An 18,322-nucleotide genomic window follows, 5' to 3' on the forward strand; every position below is an offset into this window, starting at 1 on the left:
CCACAGGATTCTCACCCGGACCCTCTGTGGTCCTGGCCCTGAAAGGGAGTGTGGCAAAAACCCCTGAGTCTGGCTGGGGCAAGAGCCAAGGTGAAACCCCTCCTTGGTCCCAGTCTCAGCAGCTAGGTCCCTCCAGAGCCCACCCGGAGCCTGAGGCTGGCCTTGAAATGCTGGGTAACCAAAGAGCATGCATCTAGCGCCACCTAGTGGTGCCCTGGAAAAGGACAGGGTTCCCCAAAGGCATGTGGTGTCGGTCTCCCATAGGGTGGGGGTGGGAGTTGAGGGGAGCAGGCTGCTAGAGGGAGACGGGCAGAGCTCCTCTTGGTAGGACTCAGAACACAGTTGCAGTCCAGTTCAACTCTGGGAGTCAAAGGGGCTGCCCGTTCCGTGGCCCCAGATGCCAGGAGGCTGTCCCAGGACAGGTTCCAAGCCCTGTGAGGGCCAGCAAGGAAGGGGAGCAGCTAAGTGATTCTGGTCCCACACTCCACATGTCCAAGTTGAAGAAGCAAAAAGGGGAAAATGAGTCATTTCAAAGGGAGAAGAGGGGAGAGCCACAGCGAGGGTCTTCAGTCTAGCTTGAACTGGGCTTCCGATTCCCTCAGCAGGTACAGACTGTCGTCTTCCAGGAAGCTGAGGGAGAGGGAGGAGTCCACTGAGGCACGGGCTCTGAGAGCTCCCAGGGGGCAGCTGGGGTGGGGGCGGGCGGGCACATGGGGGGCAGGAGCAGTCAAGGAAGGGTACCACAAAGGCGAGAGGTGGCACCAACCTGAAAAAGAGGATGTGGACAGGAATGGTGCTGATGTGCCAGATGGCGTGGGCATCCAGGACCCAGAAGAGGGGCGGGAAGTCGAGCAGCTCCAGCAGGGACAGCCCCTGCAGCAGCACGGCCACGGCCATGCACTTGCGCACGTGCGGCAGCCTCCGGTGGTTCCGCCAGCACCAGGCCAGCCACCACGCCATGTTCACCAGGCCTGGACCACAGGCAGGGAGGGGCTCACTCACGGAGCTCTCTGATCCTGGGGGCATCCCTCTCTCCCACCTCCAGTCCCTCCCCCTCCATCCCCCAAGTGTCTTGCTAGAACCTCCTTCTCTTTGAGGTTCACAATCCCCACGCCCACCCGGAGGTTCTGCAGATGGCCCAGCCCAGGGGCCCCGGCCTCGCCTCACCAATAGCCACATTGGCCACCAGGTTGTAGCCGTAGTCAAAGCGGACAAGGGTCAGGTAGGAGACGTGTGCGGTGAGCAGCAACAGCAGGAGAGCCCGGAAGGCACTGGCCACAGACGGGTACCGCAGCCCCACGGTCCTGCCCGGGCCCAGAGCTGCTCAGGAGGGGGTGGCAGTCCCCAGAGCGTGTCCTCCCCCACCTCAGTGGGCTTGCAGATGCCACTATCCTCCTCCCCACTGAACAGGCCAGCTGAGCAGGCCGCCCTCCTGGGCCTGGGGCAGGTGCGGCAGCTCCTGGTGAGAAGTCAGGGCCCAGTCCCCCCCACACCCTGGGTTCCCATCCAGGAAAGCAGAGTGAGTGGTGTGGAGACCAGAGAAGGAGGGCCTGGGGCAGCTGCCAGAGGGCAAGGCGACCTCTTTCTGCCCCCAGGTCCGGACTCTGCCCCTTGCAGCCTTCAGAACAGGCTCACCTGACACAGCACAGGTAGACTGAGTGGAGAATAACGGCAGAGGCACAGAAGTAGTCCATTTTCTGAGGACAAGGGGAGCCCATTAGGGCCAAAGTGGAAAGGCTTCTCAGAGGGTGGGGCCCAGGGAAGAGCACCTGCGGGGGGGCGGGGAGGCCATGGGTCTGGCTGCCTGGTGGGGACACTGGCTAGTGCTTCACTCCTGAGTTTGACAGACCGACCCTTGTGCTCACATTATACACTGGTGGGATTTTTTTTGGGGGGGAAGGAGGGGGTACTGGGGATTGAACCTAGGGGTGTTCTACCTCCAAACTATACCCTCATCCCTTTTTTATTTTGAAATAGGGTCTTGCTAAGTTGCTGAGGGTCTCACTAAGTTACTGAGGCTGGTCTTGAACCTCTGGTCCTCCTGTCTCAGCCTCTTACATCCTGGGGTCACAGGCATGGGCTACATTATATAATATGTGAACTGCTCAGCAGCAGGCTTTAGTGGCGGTGGTGGGGGTACCGCTCAGACTGCAGAACAGAACACCCCACGGACTCCCAGCATACCTAGTCACAGCTGTGCACACTGTCCCAATGGCACCCCTGTACTAGCTAGATGACCCTGAGCAAGTGATTTCACCTCTCCCTGCTCAGCTGCCTCGTCAGACAAAAAAAGCTAAAACTCAAGCCAAGGTTGTGGGGTCCAGCGCGGGCCAGGCACCTGGGTGGAGCTGCCATGATGGACTGGAGCCCTGCTCTGCACTCCTGGGCTCCTCTGGGACGGCCCCACGTGCAGGGGGACTTACCTCTGTGAGGTCGGTGTCCCTGGTATGGAAAACCGTGGACCAGAACCAAGCATTGAGGGACACCTGAGGAGGCAGGGGCCAGTAAGCATGCTGCCCCCTGGGGGCCCCCATCCACCTCATCTTTGGGAAGGGGCTCTGGGAGGGCACGCCCCTGGAGCCCCCTGAACAAACCTCAGCCTGACCTGGTCCCCAACCCAGCCCTGTCCACCAGTCAACTTCCCACCACCCCAAGGCCACTGGGAGGTGGGGGCTGCAGCCTCCACAGTTCCGGCCTGGCCTGGCCTGGGAACCAGTTCTAGCAGAGCCAAGTTCCCTGGTTACTCAATCGCTAAGACAACAGCCCCCAGGGCCCTCACCTCCTCCCCCAACTGCCAGGTGAGGAGCCCCACCCCGGCTCAGGGAGCTGGTGACCTCAGCCTCTGGGGGTGGGAATGAGGTGGGTGGGGTGGAGAGGCTGGAGCCAGCGTGGGGTGTGTCCTGCCAGCAAGTTAGGGAGGGAGATCAAGCAGATCCTACCGGGGCCCAGTCTCTAAGACGAGGACTCTGGTGGCGACCTAGCCCAGCTTCCCCTGGCTGGGCCTGCCCAACCCGCCAGACCAGAGCTGCTCCAGAGCCCTGGGAGGAGCAGGAGCAGGAGGGACAGAAGGGGCTGTGGTGGGCAAGGGCCCAAGGGAAAGTCTGAGGCCTTCTTCCTGGAAATTACGTGTATGCAGAGTAGGATCATCTTGCAAGTGAACTCCAGGTCTTGTAGGAGTTGGTGCTGGCACTTTCTTAGCAAAGGGTGGGCTGGGGGAAGAGATAAAAATCCTGGCCCGCCCTGGAGGTGGCAAGGGAAGCCTAGACTGGGCCAGGCCCGCAGGAGGTGGAAAAGTCAGGAGCTGCCACTTAGGGCCCAGGCCAACTGTCCAGGCAGAGGGACAGGGCAAGAGGCCACCCTGTGGGCTCCTGCACAGGCAGCCCCAGCACAAGGTGGGGAGGGGAGGCAGGGCAGGGCCTCCGGGGACCCTGGGCAGCCTGGTGTGACGCTGCGGCATCGGGCCAGGCCCTCTGAGCCTTGCTGCTCTGGCTCCTCACAGTGGCGCGAGCCCTGACCCTCTCAGCCCAAGCTTCCCCTGGACACATCAGCCTAAGAGGTCTTCCGCTCCTTCCCAGCCCTGGGGCAGGTTGTTTCTTCCTGTGAGGGTGGCCATTCTGTCCCTTGTCCCTTTCCAGCCTCCAGACTCCTCCCTGTCACTACCCCTTCCCCAGAGACATCATGGAGGTCCCGTCTGGAGGCTAGGAAGTGGGCACTGCTCCCATAAGGCCTGTGGCACAGAAAGCCAGCGTGGGGAGAGGATCGCCGGCTGGAGACAGGGCCCAGGCAGGAGGGCTAAGGGAGGACGGGGCCTGGCAGCCAGTGTGGGGCGGGAGGCAGCAGGCCTGGCAGCTGACCAGGCCTCTTGTCACCCACAGCAGGACGGGGAGGTGACAGGAGGCCTGGGCTGAGTGGCGGTCTGAACCCAGAGAAAGCAGCGGGTGGAGTGCACCGGCCAGGCAGGCCTCAGCCCCGCGGCCAGGTGGGGGCTGTTGGGTCCCCCTCAAACTGCCTCCCACCTGAGGCCTGGATTCCACTCCTGAAAGGGCCCCCTCCCCTGGGGAGTGTTCCATGCTGGGGGGAAACTCCTCTTCTGACCCTTTCCTCCGACTCGGGAGGTTGAGTCAGGAAGAATGCAGGCCCTAGAGCCCGGCCGCCAGGGCTCACCTCCTGGCTCGGCCTACTGGGCAGGCTATTTAGCCTTGTTGTGCCTCGATTGTCTCATCTGTAAAACGGGGATCATGTCAATGTTGACCAGGATTCCATGAGCAGTAAGAAACACGGACGGTACAGCGCTGGGACAGGGTAAAACCCTAGAGCTGTGTTCTCCCCCGGGGTCCAGTGTGTTCCTCACAGCCTCCACAGCCGAGGCCACAGAGACCAGCGGGCCTCCTGATTGCCCTCCAGGCCAGGAGGTCTAGGCCAAGAAGGGGAGCTCTCCTTTATGGCTAGCCCACCCCCACACCAGGCTGGGGCAGAATGGAACAGACCCTGAATTCAAGTCCTGCTTCAATGATAGCCCCTAAATTACTGTATTTTTTTTTTTTTTATTCTTGAGACAGTCTTGCTATGTTGCTCAGACTAGCCTCAAAGGGGGCTCATGCAGCCCTCCTACCTCAGCCCTCCCAGTTGCTGGAACTACAGACGTGTAGTTTTTTTTGTGTGTTTGTGGGGATGGAACCCAGGGGCATTTGACCTCCGAGCTACAGCCCCTGCCCTATTTTTTAATTCTTTATTTTGAAACCGGGTCTCACTGAGTTGCAGAGGGCCTCACTAAGTAGCTGAGGCTGTCCGCGAACCATGATCCTCCAGTCTCAGCCTCCCTGAGGCATTCTACCTCCAAGCTACACCCCCAGCCCTTCTTTATTTTGAAACCGGGTCTCACTGAGTTGCTGACGGACCTTGCTAAATTGCTGAGGGACCGTGCTAAGTCGCTGATGCTGGCTTCAAACCTGCAATCCTGTCTCAGCCTCCCAAGTACTGAGACTACAGGTGTGTGCCACCACGCCCAGCTGGCTGTATGTTCTTGAACAAGAAGCTGAGCCTCGGTGAGCTCAGTGGCCTTATCTACAAAACAGAGTTAGTAACAGTACCCCCTCCACAAGAGGGATGTGAGGACCAGGAGCCACTCCACAAATGGCTGCTTTTACCGCTGCCAGGCACGCAGTAGGTGCCCCGTGAACATCAGTTGCCTTCATCATGCTCAGGAGTCTGACCCCACCACTTCCCTCCAGCTGACCCCAATGGCCCTTTCCTTAAAGGTCACAAAGTTCAAGGTCAAGCTACAAGACCACACAGCTGCTGGATCCTCAGCTATGGGAAAGGGCCTGAGCTCCTCGTTCCAGAACCACTGTCTCACCAGCATGGGCTCAGCAGATCCTGTTTCTCTTCAGAGTTTGTAAATCAAGACACTTGCAAAGGGGACAGATGGATGTGGAAGGAAGGGAAAGCCCCAAGATGCAAACACAGGGCTGCTCCCAGTCTCCTCAGCCAGGCTGTAGTGTGTGTGTGGGGGGGGGGGCGCAGAGGGGGTAACTGGCCAGGAGGGCCGAGGCTGGGGCCCAGATGACTCTGTGTAAACACAGAGGAATGGAGAGGCCAGGGGCAGGGAGCCACTGGGGGAGGGGGAGCGGGGGAGGGGGAGAAAGGCTTGTGGGGGGGGCAGGAGGCTGTTTCAGTCTGCTGGAAAATAAGAAAATTGAGACAAAAATATCGCAGCCGTGAAACTGGTTGAATGCCAAGTGAGCCAGATCTGTCAGGAATTCGACCCTGGTGCTAAGCTCCAGTGCTTGGGGCTGTCACTGACACCGTAGTGCTAGGGACAAGTGGGTCTTTAAATAGCTCGGTGTCTCAGAAGTGGGGGAGGCAGAATGTTAAGTATGATGCCTGCTGCCATCCTGCCCCCCTCCAGGCCATGGTGTCCTGCTCTGCGTCAGGCGCAGCAAGCCTGTCCCAGCTCACTCCTGAGAGAAGCGGGCTTTCCCATCATCCAAAAGGATTTCTAGCCGGGCGTGGTGGTGCACACCTGCAAGCCCAGCATTTGGGAGGCTGAGACTGGAGGATCGCGGTTCGCGGACAGCCTCAGCTACTTAGTGAGGCCCTCGGCAACTCAGTGAGATCCTGTTTCAAAATAAAGAATAAAAATCAGACTGGGGATGTAGCTCAGAGGTAGAACGCTCCTGGGTTCTATTCCCTGTACTGCATAAGAAAAAAAAAAAATAGGGCTGGGGTTGTAGCTTGGAGGTAGAATGCCCCTGGCTTCCATCCCCCATATGAAAAAAAAAGAAAAGAAAAGAGAGGGGGGGAGGGAGGGAGGAAGGAAAAAAGAAGGAAAGAAAGAAAAGAAAAAAGAAAGAAAAGGATCCTTAGATTTTCTGTCTCCCTGGCTCCTCTGACCATGGAAGGCCTTCCTGAAGCCCACCCATCCTGCTGCTGCAGCTGCAACCCACCCCTTCTTAGAGTTTCCTCAACAGAGGTAACACAATCAGTCCTCACCTCCAGAAATCATCCTACAGCGACAGTTGGGCATCCCTGCGCTTCCTCTTGTCTCGTCTGCACTTGGGGACTTTTCCCTCCTAGGTGAAGTACTGAGGAATTGGTTGGGCCTCCTAGTTTGGGCAGAAAGCCAGGATCTTGCTCGGTGAAGTCAAAAGGCCCCGTGGGCAGAACGTAGTGAGCTCCTCAGCGGCTACCCAGCCGCACCAGACCCACACGGCAAGGCAGGGGCCGCCTCCCTGGGCCAAAGCTTCCCTAGCCCCACGGGGGAGGGGGGAAGCAGGGTCTTCTCATTTCCCAGGGGAGAAGACACCCCTCCCCCCAAACAGAACCCAGAGTGGGTGATGGGCCTTCCCACCTTCACCCGGCAGAAATCAGGGGCCCCATTCACTCCAGATGACCCAGCCCCAGGCAAAGTCCACTGCCACAGCCTCTGCACGCTGGGCTTAGGAGCCCTCCCTCCCGCACAGACACACAGGGCTCAGGAGCAGGTGTAAAATCCAACCCAGATGACCAAGGGTGTGGGCTCTGCAGGCGAGTCCCCCAAGGGCCAGGTGGTAGCCCTAAGGGATCCCTCGGCCATAACCCCATGTCCTGTAGGGTGCCTTAGACACAGGCCTGGCTACCCGTCCTCCCCCACCAAAACGCCCCCACTGTTTCCTCAGGGCCCATGGCCACAGTGGACTGCAGGGCACCCCTGGGAGGGGCGGCTCCCAGTGAAGACGGAAGCTGCCGCTGCAGATCACTGGGGTAAAAGACCCAGGAAACAAGCCGGGAGTGGTGGCGCATGCCATAATCCCAGTGCTTGCAGGCTGAGACCAGAGGATTACAGGTTCGAGGCCAATCTCAGCAACTTAGCAAGACCCTTAGCAACTTAGTGAGACTCTGCCCCAAAATTAAAAATAAAAAGGGTTGGGGGTGTAGCTCAGCACCTCTAGGTTCAACCCCCAGGGACTACTAGCATCTGGCACATGTCATGTGGCAAAGGCTCAGACCCTGCAAGGACCCCTCGGACCTGGGGCCAACCACAGGGGCTGAGCTTTGCTGCAGAGTTCAGGGAGCGCTGTCGTGGGCTAAGAAAAGCAGGCAAAGCGGCAGTGCAGGTGTGTGTGGGGGGCCAGCAAGCAGTGTCCCTGGAGGAGCCCTAAGAGAAAGGGGGACAGGTGTGCCCACCTCAGTGCCCCAGCCCTTCCTGCTTTCTGGGCCAGGACCACATTCTCTTCTCTGTGGGAGGCCTGCACAGGAAGTGGGGGCCCCATCTCACACAGGGCCATGACTTGTGTGCTGATGCCAAGTCCCTGCCTACAGCAGAGCCCCTAGCTCCCAGCCTGGCATTCGGCCTCTCTGCTCTGGTTCATCTTCCTCTGCTTCCCTTCAAACAGCCATACGGCAGCCAGGCTCACTGTCCCAAGGGCGCCCGCCGGGTCCCATACGTCATTCCCAGGCCCCTCGCCTAGAAGGAGAGGATCCCAGCCTTCCCCTCCACATAGCTGAGTCTCAGCAAGCCCCTGGTGATGCCTCTCCTCCTCCTGGACTCCCCTGGCACATTCCCCAACTACAGAACCATCTCCTTGCCGCCCAACTCCCAGGGCTCGCTCTCTCTGGGTGGGCTGGCTGGACCGTACCTCCCACTACACAAAGCTCCCTGGGGCAAGTGTGACACCCTGTCTCTATGCACAGCAAACGCTCAACCAACATCCACTGGAGGACCCAGAGGCAGCCCAGGAGAGGGCTGAGCACTCGGGCCTGGAGTCTGCACTGGAGGCCAACCGGGCCTCTACTGCTTGCTAACCGGTTGTCTGGTAGCCTGGGGCGTCCTCCCCCCCCCCCCACTGAGCCTTGCTAGGAGCACGCAGGTGCATTATGAGGATTACAGGAGGAAATGTGTTTAGGACCCATCATTATCCTGAATTATTATTATTATTATTTTTTGCAGTACTTGGAATAAAACCCAGGGGCATTCTACCTCTAAGCTACAGCCCCAGCCCTATTTTTTAGTCTTTTTTTTTTTTTTTTTTTTTTTGCAGAACTGGGGATGGAACCCAGGGCATTAGACCTCCAAGCTACAGCCCCTGCCCTATTTTTATTCTTTACTATTTATTTATTTATTTATTTTGGTGGTACTGGGGTTCCTGGAAGCCCTTCTACCTCCGGGCTACACTCCCAGACCTATTTTTACATTTTTTTTATTTGGAAACAGGGTCTCCTAAGCCAGCACATGCGGCTGGCTTCGAACCTGAGCAATCCTCCTGTCTCCGCCTCCCAACTACAGGGATTATAGCATGTGCCACCACGCCCAGCTTATTCTTTATTTTTTGAAACAGGGTCTCAGTTACAGAGGGCCTAAATAGCTGAGGCTGTCCGCAAACTATGATCCTCTAGTCTCAGCCTCCCAAATGCTTGGGATTACAAGTGTGCACCACCATACCCGGCTTCTTTTTATTTTTTGAAACAGGGTCTCACTGAGTTGCGAAGGGCCTTGCTAAGTAGCTGAGGTTGTCCGCGAACTGTGATCCCCCGGTCTCAGCCTCCAAATGCTGGGATTACAAGCCTGAACCATCATTATTAATGGTTGTTGACCAGGAAGTACTAGGGAGAACCAGAATTTCCTGGAGGTTTAACAGCCTCCTTCCCGGCCCACTCCCAAGGCTTGCACTTAGCCTGGACTTCTTGGCACAGCCATAGTATCTTCAGGTCCTCAGGGCTGCCGGGCCCAGGGCACCCCTCAGTTCTCACTGGCTTGTTCAGCAACAGCTGCACTACTCTCTCCTTCCTGTGCTGAGTCAGGTCTCCAAGCCCACGGTTTCCTAGTTTCACCTGCCCCGCTGGCCCCTCGCTGTCTCCACCTGCGGGCCCCCCTTCCTCTCTCCAGTCATTCCTTCTCTTCTTACTGGCTAAGCTCCCCGTGGTGGCCTCATGCACACTCACAGCTTCCATCCCTGTCTCAGAGGCAAGGGGGTTGTCTCCGCTCCTCCTCTCCTTACCTACTCCACTGCCTGGCTTATCCGCAGAGCCAGGACGGCAAGCCTGTGGGCTCTCAGGGCAGATGCCTGGACTTGAGCCCGGGCTCCGTGACCTCGGGCAGGCTGCTTAGCCTTTGCAGTGCTTGGTTTCCTCATCTGTAAACTGGGAACAATAGTAACACCTATACCTTATAAGCTTGTTATGGGATAAACAAGATTAATATTTATAAGTGGGCAGAAGGAGCTATGTATGTCCTTGTTAAATAAACAACATAATGTCGGGCGTGGTGGCGCAACCAGAGGATCATGGTTCACGGACAGCCTCAGCTACTTAGTGAGGCCCTCTGCAACTCAGTGAGACCCTGTTTCAAAAATAAGGAATAAAAAAATAGAGCAGGAGGTGTAGTTTAGAGGTCAAGTGCACCTGGGTTTCATCCTCAGACCCACACACACACACAAAAATAAATAATAAAAACTGGGCGTGGTGGCACATGCTTGTAATCTCCGCGCTTGGGAGGCTGAGACAGGAGGATTGCACAGGTTCGAAGCCAGCCTCAGCTACTTAGTGAGGCTCTCAGCAACTTAGTGAGACCCTATTTCCAAATAAAATATAAAATAGGTCTGGGAGTATAGCCCGGAGGTAGAAAGCCTCTGGGTTCAACCCCCAGTACCACCAAAATAAATAAACAAATAAAATAAATAAATAAATAAATAAATAAATAAAATAAGCAACATAAAAAATTTAAGAGTTTTAATGTCAGCCAGGCCTGCTGGCACATGCGCAATACTTGGGAGGCTGTGACAGGAGGGTAACAGGTTTGAGGCCAGCCTCAGATACTTAGCAAGGCCCTGTTTCAAAGTAAAAAATAAAAAGAGCTGGAGGTGTGGCTGAGAGGTAGAATGCCCCTGGGTTCAATCCTAAGTACCAAAAAACAGATAAATAAAATAAAATCTGTTGGTGCTTCCTGACATTTTGAAAGTTAAGATCTAAAGTGTTGGGCTCAGTTGGGCATGGTGGCACATGCCTGTAGTCTTAGTACGTGGGAGGCGGAGACAGGAGGATTGCAGAGTTGAGGCTAGCCTCAGCAATTTGGTGAGGCCCTCTGCAACTTAGTGAGACCCCGTTTCAAAATAAAAAATAATTGGAAGGCTGAGACAAGGAGAATTGCAGTTTGAAGACAGCCTCAGCCACTCAGTGAGGCCCTTTGCAACTCAGTGAGTTTCTGTTTTAAAATAAAGAATTAAAAATAGTGCTAGGGGTATAGCTTGGAGGTAGAATGCCCTTGGGTTCCATCTCCAGAACCACTAAACAAACAAACAAACAAATAAATAAATAAATAATAAAATAGGGCTGGGGTGTGGTTCAGAGGTAGAATGCCTCTGGGTTCAACCCCAGTATCCTCCCCCAACAAAGGTGTTAGGTTCTCCGGGACTGGCCCTGGGGGCTGTCTCCCTGCCCGCCCGCCTCACACCCCACTCTTCCCGACCAACCAAACGTCTGCACTGAGTTCCTTTCAGGCACTCAATGACTCTCACCCTCTCCTGCCTGTGCACATTCTGTCTTATGTTTAGAAGGACCCCCCCCATGCCAGGGGAGGGACTGGGGTGGGAATTGGAGAAGGGCTAAATGAGGGGTGTGTGCAGGTATGCCTCTACCATCTTGTACTCCATTAAGATATGTATAACTACAACGCACCAATAAAATATTAAAAAAGACCCCCCCTGCCCTCCTTGAATTTACCTAGTGACCCTCACTCATCAACTCCATCTTACCTCCGATGGCCCTCTGCAGGGAAGCCTTCCCTGCTGGCCTGACTGGTCCAGCCCATCACATCCCCACAGCCCCTCTCCTCCGCTCTTCATCCCTGTATGTTTACATTCAACTTGTGACTGTGTGTTAGTCCCGGAGGGCAGGGATCTGTCTGTTTCTACACACTTTGGACCTGTAGCACCCAGAAAAGTGCCTTTTGCACTCAGATGGAACACCTTGGCTTCTCAGACAAAGACCAGGCTGAGTCCTACACAGCGCTGTGGCTACAACTGCCTGCAGGCCGGCGCCAGGACTGAGGTCACTCGGTGTCCTCCAGAGGCCTCGGAAAGGCTCAGGGTCCCGGCAATCCCCCTACCACCATCTCCCTTCTGTCTGTAAATGGCCCTTCGGGGTCTTTTAGTGGCTTCCTCCCTCAGGACAAGAACAGGGTCTTTCCTCCTTCCTTCCCCAACAGCCTGGGCTAGGACTCTGTTGGAAAGGTAAGGCCTAAGTCAGCACACAGTGGGCCTAAGTCTCCCCCATACCTGGCCTGGCCAGAGCTGCAACCTTAGCCCTGGGAAACAGGGGAAGCTGGGGGGCTGAGGGCCCCGTTGGGTATCGGTGGGGATCGGAGCATCCCCCCTTCCTAAATGAGGACGTGCAGCAGGCATCCTGACCGGTCACCTACCCAGGCGAAGGCCACGCAGGTGTGGTACATGGGGGACGAAGCCGGCACGGAGGTGCGGTAGCGGCAGAGCATGGTCAGGCTGGCCAGGCCATTGAGGAACGAGGCCATGGCAGAAGCTGGCTCTTGGAAGAACAGGAACCGGGAGAAGGGCCACTGAAAAAGGAGCAGATAGCAGGGCCTGAGGGAGAGGCTCAACTGCCCAGCTCTGCCCTCTCTCCTCCCTTCCCTTCCCTTCCCTTCCCTTCCCTTCCCTTCCCTTCCCTTCCCTTCCCTTCCCTTCCCTTCCCTTCCCTTCTCTTCTCTTCTCTTCTCTTCTCTCTCTCTCTCTCTCTCTCTCTCTCTCTCTCTCTCTCTCTGTCTTTCTGTCTCTCTCTCTCCCCCTCTCCCCCTCTCTCCCTCTCTCTCTCCCCCTCTCTCCCTCCCTCCCTCTCCCTCTCTCTCTCTCTCCCTCTCTCTCTCCCCCTCTCTCTCTCTTTCTCCCTCTCTCTCCCCCTCCCTTCCTCCCTCTCTCCCTCTCTCCCTCTCCCTCCCTCCCCCCCCTCTCTCTTATTTCTTTCTTCTTTTCTGTTTTGGAGTTCTGGGGAATGAACCCAGGTTCTTGCACATACTAGGTGAGTGCTCTAACACTGAGCTACATCCCCAGCCCTTTTTAAATTAATTAATTAATTTTTGCAGCACAGGGGATGAAACCCAGGTGCATTCTACCTCCGAGCTACACCCACCCAGCCCTATTTTTTATTCTTTATTTTGAAATAGGGTCTCACTGAGTTGCAAAGGGCCTCACTAAGTAGCTGAGTGTATTCACAAACTGCGATCCTCCAGTCTCAGCCTCCCAAATGCTGGGATTACAAGCATGAGCCACCACGCCTGGTTATTTTTTATTTTTTTTATTTTGAGATAGGATCTCAGTAAATTACTCAGGCTGGCCTTGAACTGGTAATCCTCCTGCTTCAGCCACTTCAATAAACATTTTCTTTCTTTCTTTCTTTCTTTCTTTCTTTCTTTCTTTTCTTTTCTTTTCTTTTCTTTTCTTTTCTTTCTTTGGATTTTACCTAGGGGCATTCTACCTTTGAGCTCTATCCCCAGAACATTTTAAATGCTTTAAGTTTTGAAACCGGGTCTCACTAAGTTGCTGAGGCTGGCCTCAAATTTGTGATCCTCCTGTCTCAGACTCTCAAGTACTGGGATTACAGGCATATGCCACCAAAATTCCCTTGATGGGCTACATCAACGGGTATCCAGCTCTAAACTTTGGCCAAAGCCTCCCGTTCTCTCCAGATCAAATATGCTCCTCTCCAGTCTCTGGGTAAGGGTCAGACCCCTTATCCTAGCCAGCACACACAGCACTGAAAGCCCTGGGAAGATCGGGATGGGGGCGGGGGACATGGCTCTTGTGGCCTGGTAGAAACAGCACAGACCAGACCTGCCATCTAGACACAGGTCCCAGTCCCTCCTCTACTACTGACCACAGTCCTCTAAGTATCAGCTTACTCTGTGGCAAACTGGGGAAAATAATTCCCACCAACCTCAACAAGCTAGAATTAGGCAATATTGGATCAAAGGCACTAGAAAACTGCCTCGCCGGGCAACCTGAGGGGTACTGCTATTGATCCAGACCCTACTGGGGAAGTATCAGGAAACATGTCATAGTGGGCCAAGAAACTTGTCCCTGTTAGCAAGGTGGGCACCTCAACCACTCCAAGCAGCTCCACTTTCTGAGGAGATCCCAAATCTTCATAGATCTTCTTTCTACACCCAGAAGCTGGACACATCAGTCCCATCTGATTATATAAAAACAGTAGATTCAGTTGGGCATGATCACACATACCTGTAATCTTGATATTTGGGAGGCTGAGACAGGAGGATTGCAGGTTCGAGGCTAGCTTCAGCAACTTAGGGAGACTCTTGGAAACCTAGCAAGACTCTGTTTCAAAATTAGGAGACTGAGACAGGAGGATTGCAGGCTTGCAGCCAGCCTCAGCTACTTCATGAGGCCCTTCACATCTTAGTGAGACCCTGTTTCAATAAAAAAAATAAAAAGAATAAAAAAAATGGCTGGGGGTGTAGCTTGGGGGTAGAATGCCCCTGGGTTCAATCCCCAGTACCACTCAAAAAAAAAAAAAAAAAAAAGGAGCTGGGCGTGGTGGCACATGCTTGTAATCCCAGCATTCAGGAGACTAAGCCGGAGAATCACAGTTTGCGGACAGCCTCAGCTACTTAGTGAGGCCCTTCACATCTTAGTGAGACCCTGTTTCAAAAAAAGAGAAAAAAGAAAAAAAAAAAAAAACGGCTGGGGGTGTAGCTCATGGGTAGAATGCCTCTGGGTTCAATCCCTAGTACCACCCCAAAAAAAAGAGCCGGGCGTGGTGGCGCACACCTGTAATCCCAACATTCGGGAGGCTGAGACTGGAGGATCGCGGTTCACAGACAGCCTCAGCTACTTAGTGAGGCCCTCTGCAACTCAGTGAGACCCTGTTTCAAAATAAAGAATAAAAAATAGGGCAGGGGGTATAGCTTGGAGGTCGAATGCCCCTGGGTTCCATTCCCAGATCCATAAAAAAAAAATAAAAAATAAAAAACGGTTGGAGATTTAGCTTTGAAGGTAGATTGTTCCAGGTTCAATCCCCAGTATCCCTTCCCCCACCAAACAGTGGATTGTGAGCAGAGCAGGTGCCTGTCTCAAACACGCACCTGTCCCTGTCACCCCCACCTCAGATTGCTTGGAACAAGGTGGGCCGGCGGGAGGACACCTTATTCCCACCACTTTGCCACATGCACCCCCGGGCCCCAGACTCACCTTGCCGTGGAACTGAGGCACTCTGTAACCCTCCTGGAGGTAGAGGTCAACCGTGACCCACATGCACTCATACTTACAGTCGTCCCGACAGGTCCAGCCTGAAACAGAAAAACGCGCCAGTGAACTCCCCAGCAAGGGCGGCACAGAGAGTGGGGATGGAGGCCCAGCACAAGTGCAGGCCGGGAGCGGGATCCCGATGGGGACCTTGGGAAATCGATGGCTTTAGCTATAGAAACCTGGGTTTATGTTTGTCTTTCCTGAACACAATATTTTCTTGTGGTAGATTTTACTTGCTAGGGCGGAGTCCTTGCTATCTCACGCCACCTCCTATTAAAATAAAGCTCAAATATTGCCCTGTGTGTGTGTGTGTGTGTGTGTGTGTGTGTGTGTGTGTGTATGTGTGTGTGTGTGTGTGTGTGTGTGTATGTGTGCAGTACTGGGACTGAACCCAGGAGTGTTCTACCTCTAAACTATACCCCCAGTCCTCTCTTATTTATTTTTTATTTTGAAATAGAGTTTTGCTAAACTGCCAAGGCTGGCCTCAATCCTGCAATCCTCTTGTCGCAGCCTCCCAAGTGCTGAGATTACAGGCGTGTGCCACTGTGCCCAGTTCATCTAGGGCTTGTGATGAGTCCTTAAGTGCTCAAATTCCTATTCATTCTCTCTCTCTCTCCTACAGAAAAGTGGCTTTATTATGCTGGATATGATGGTGCACATTTGTAATCCTGGTACTTGGGAGGTTGAGACAGGAGGATTGTAGGTTCGAGGACAGAATGTTCAAAGAAAGCCTCAGTAAGTCTCTCACTAAGTGAGACCCTATTTCCAAATTAAAAAATAAAAAGGGCTGTGAGTGTAGGCCGGAGGTAGAACGCTCCGGGGTTCAATCCCCAGTATAAAGAAAAAGTGGCTTTGTTAGGAAAATGGAAATAATGATGTGCTATCTTCAACAACTAGGTTGTCTGAGAGAGGAGCTGAAAATCCCCTTGCTGATGGGCCTCGAAGGCCTGGACCTCACTTACATGCACCTTGTTCTTTCCTCAGACCTGGAAAACCAATCTGGGTTTCAACAAGTGATGATTCTTTCTTTTCCCATGGACAGAAAATTCTAATGATCCCTCACACAGTTCCTTCTGGAATCATTCTCTACTTGAGAAAGCTGATGTTCCCCAAGGGAACTATAAGCTTAGAAGGTCGGAAAACTGGTCTGATTTTTGCGTCATTCCAGGGCCTTGTACGCAGGTTTGACTGAGGAAATAAAAAGTAAAAGCTTCTGGGAAAGGAAGACAGGTTCCAACACCCTGCAGTCTCTTGTACTCATAAGGAACCCCGTTGGGAAACTAAGGTTCAAAGTTGGCAGAGTATTAGGTGGTGACGTGGGCGGGGTTTATATGAGTGGGCGTGGTCTGTGGTGGGTGGGGCTTACCTGCTAGACTCATGTAGATTGGCTGGTGGGAGCGGAAGTGCTTCAGTGCGCCCCCCGAGCAGTTCCGCTCTTCGCACCGCAGCACGCAGTCGCGGTAGAAGGGCTCGCGGTCGCCCTGGGAGCCGCTCGCCAGCGCGGCTGCCCCGGCCAGCAGTACCAGCCGCGCAGCCCTGCCGGCCATGCCGTCACTCCGGCCGGCCGCGGAGGGAGGGTCTTAGGGGCGTGTGTAGCCTCCGCTTCCGGGGCAACCGGAAGCACCTGTGTTCTTCGTTGTACCCTCCGCTGACGTCCACCCACTTTAAATAAAAGTTCCCGGATTTTTGTTGGCGCCTGCCCCGCCCCTCGTCCCACTGCGGTCTCTATACATCGAGGCGGCAGCTTTAAGGGAAAGAGGATCCCTGGTGAGATCAGGAGAGGAAAAAAAGTGGCTCTTTTATTCTTCTCCAGGATGTCTTTTTATTTGAAGTAGAGCTACTTCTGTCACCAGCCTTGTTGGATTTCAATTCCCAAACACACCTGGCACCGTTCACTTCTCTCCCTCTCTTCTAGCACCACCTTTTTTCTTTTTGGTGGTACCGGGGTTCCTGGAAACCCTTCTACTTCCGGGCTACACTCCCAGATCTATTTTATACTTTTTAATTTGGAAACAGGGTCTCTTGAGCCAGCGCTGCTGGCTTTGAACCGGCGCGATCCTCCTGTCTCTGCCTCCCGGGCCCCCACCTTTTTTTTGTTGTTGTTGTTTCGTTTTTGTGGTACTGGGGACTGAACCCAAGGGCATTCTACCTCCAAGCTACACCCCCAGTCCTTATGATTTTTTTTTTTTTTTTTTTTGGTGGTACTGGGGTTCCTGGAAGCCCCTCTACCCCCGCGCTACACTCCCAGACCTATTTTATATTTTATATTTTTGAAACAGGGTCTCTTAAGCCAGCGCGGCTGGCTGGCTTCGAACCTGCGCGATCCTCCTGTCTCTGCCTCCCAAGCGCGGGGATTACAAGCGTGCGCCACCACGCCTGGTTTATGATTTGTTTTGAAACAGTGTCTCTAGCTAGGTTGCTGAGTCTCGCTAAATTGCTGAGGTCGGCCTCGCACCTGTGATCATGCTGTTTCAGCCTCCCCAGTACTGGGATTACAAGCGTGCCCCACCATTTTTGTTAAAGACATCATTATCTATTGCTGAGATAGCTACTGTGTGGCCTCTTTAATAGTTTCCTCTCTCTTCTTTTACCTCCAGTCTTCTTGGATTGAACTGGGGCATTTTAACCTCATAGCTACACGCCAACCCCTCTTCCTTTTTTTGTAAACATGGTCTTACTAAGTTGCTGAGACCATCCTCCATCCATCCATCCTCCGGTCTCAGCTTCCCAAGTACTGGGATTACAGGCATGTACTGCCTGACCCATGCTCGATCGATCCTTCTTTCTTTCTTCCCTTCCTTCCTTCCTTTCTTCCTTCCTTGTCTTCCTTGTCTTCCTTTCTTTCTTGTACTGGGTGTTGAACCCGGGGGCATTCTACCTCTGAGCTACAACCCCAGCCCTATTTTATTTTTTATTTTGAAATAGGGTCTTAAGATGCTAAAGCTGGCTGAAAACCTGAGATCCTCCTGCCTCAGCCTCCCAAGTACTGGGATTACACGTGTGTTCCACCATGCCCTGCTCCAACTCCATTTTCTAAAATTCAAAGTAAACCAAATCCAGTACTTGAGAAGCTGGGAAAAGGTTCAAGGTTAGCCTAAGCACCAAAGTGATGCTTTCAGTAACCTAGTTGGACCCTGTTTCAAAACAAAAAATGAAAAGGGCTGAAATAGCTGGGTGTGGTGGCACTCACTTGTAATCCCAATACTTGGTAGGCTGAGACAGGATCACACAGTCTTTGAAGCCAGCCTCAGATACTTAGTGAGGCTCTCAGCAATTTAGTGAAACCCTGTTTCCAAACAAAATATAAAATAGGTCTGGGAGTGTGGCCTGGAGGTAGAGGTCCCTGGGTTCCAGTCTCAGTGTCTGTCTGTCTGTCTGTCTGTCTCTCCTCTCTCTTTCTCCCCCCCCCTCTCACACACACACACCACACACACACACACACACACACACACACACACACACACACAGGGCTGGAATAGCCGGGCATGGTGGCACACACTTGTAATCCTCCCCTTGGGAGGCAGAGACAGGAGGATCGCGCAGGTTCGAAACCAGCCTTGCTGGCTTAAAAGACC

General features: G+C 54.0%; 1 protein-coding gene across 5 annotated transcripts; it reads right to left on the minus strand.

Moving 5' to 3' along the window:
- Positions 1 to 566: 566 nt before the first annotated feature.
- PGAP3 (post-GPI attachment to proteins phospholipase 3) lies at positions 567 to 16,294 on the minus strand (the record flags this gene model as incomplete). Of its 5 annotated transcripts, XM_080712223.1 has the most annotated exons (8): positions 567 to 630; positions 767 to 971; positions 1,168 to 1,304; positions 1,636 to 1,697; positions 2,424 to 2,486; positions 11,894 to 12,046; positions 14,691 to 14,788; positions 16,114 to 16,294. In XM_080712223.1, the coding sequence occupies 8 exons, from the start codon at positions 16,292 to 16,294 to the stop codon at positions 567 to 569; spliced, it is 963 nt and encodes a 320-aa protein (XP_080568349.1). The 5 variants fall into 5 exon arrangements, with proteins under 5 accessions (XP_080568349.1, XP_080568351.1, XP_080568350.1 ...); XM_080712225.1 differs by lacking the exon at positions 11,894 to 12,046; XM_080712224.1 differs by lacking the exon at positions 2,424 to 2,486.
- Positions 16,295 to 18,322: the final 2,028 nt, after the last annotated feature.

The sequence above is a fragment of the Muscardinus avellanarius genome, assembly GCF_963383645.1.
Source record: "Muscardinus avellanarius genome assembly, chromosome: 16".
Classification (NCBI taxonomy): Eukaryota; Metazoa; Chordata; class Mammalia; order Rodentia; family Gliridae; genus Muscardinus; species Muscardinus avellanarius.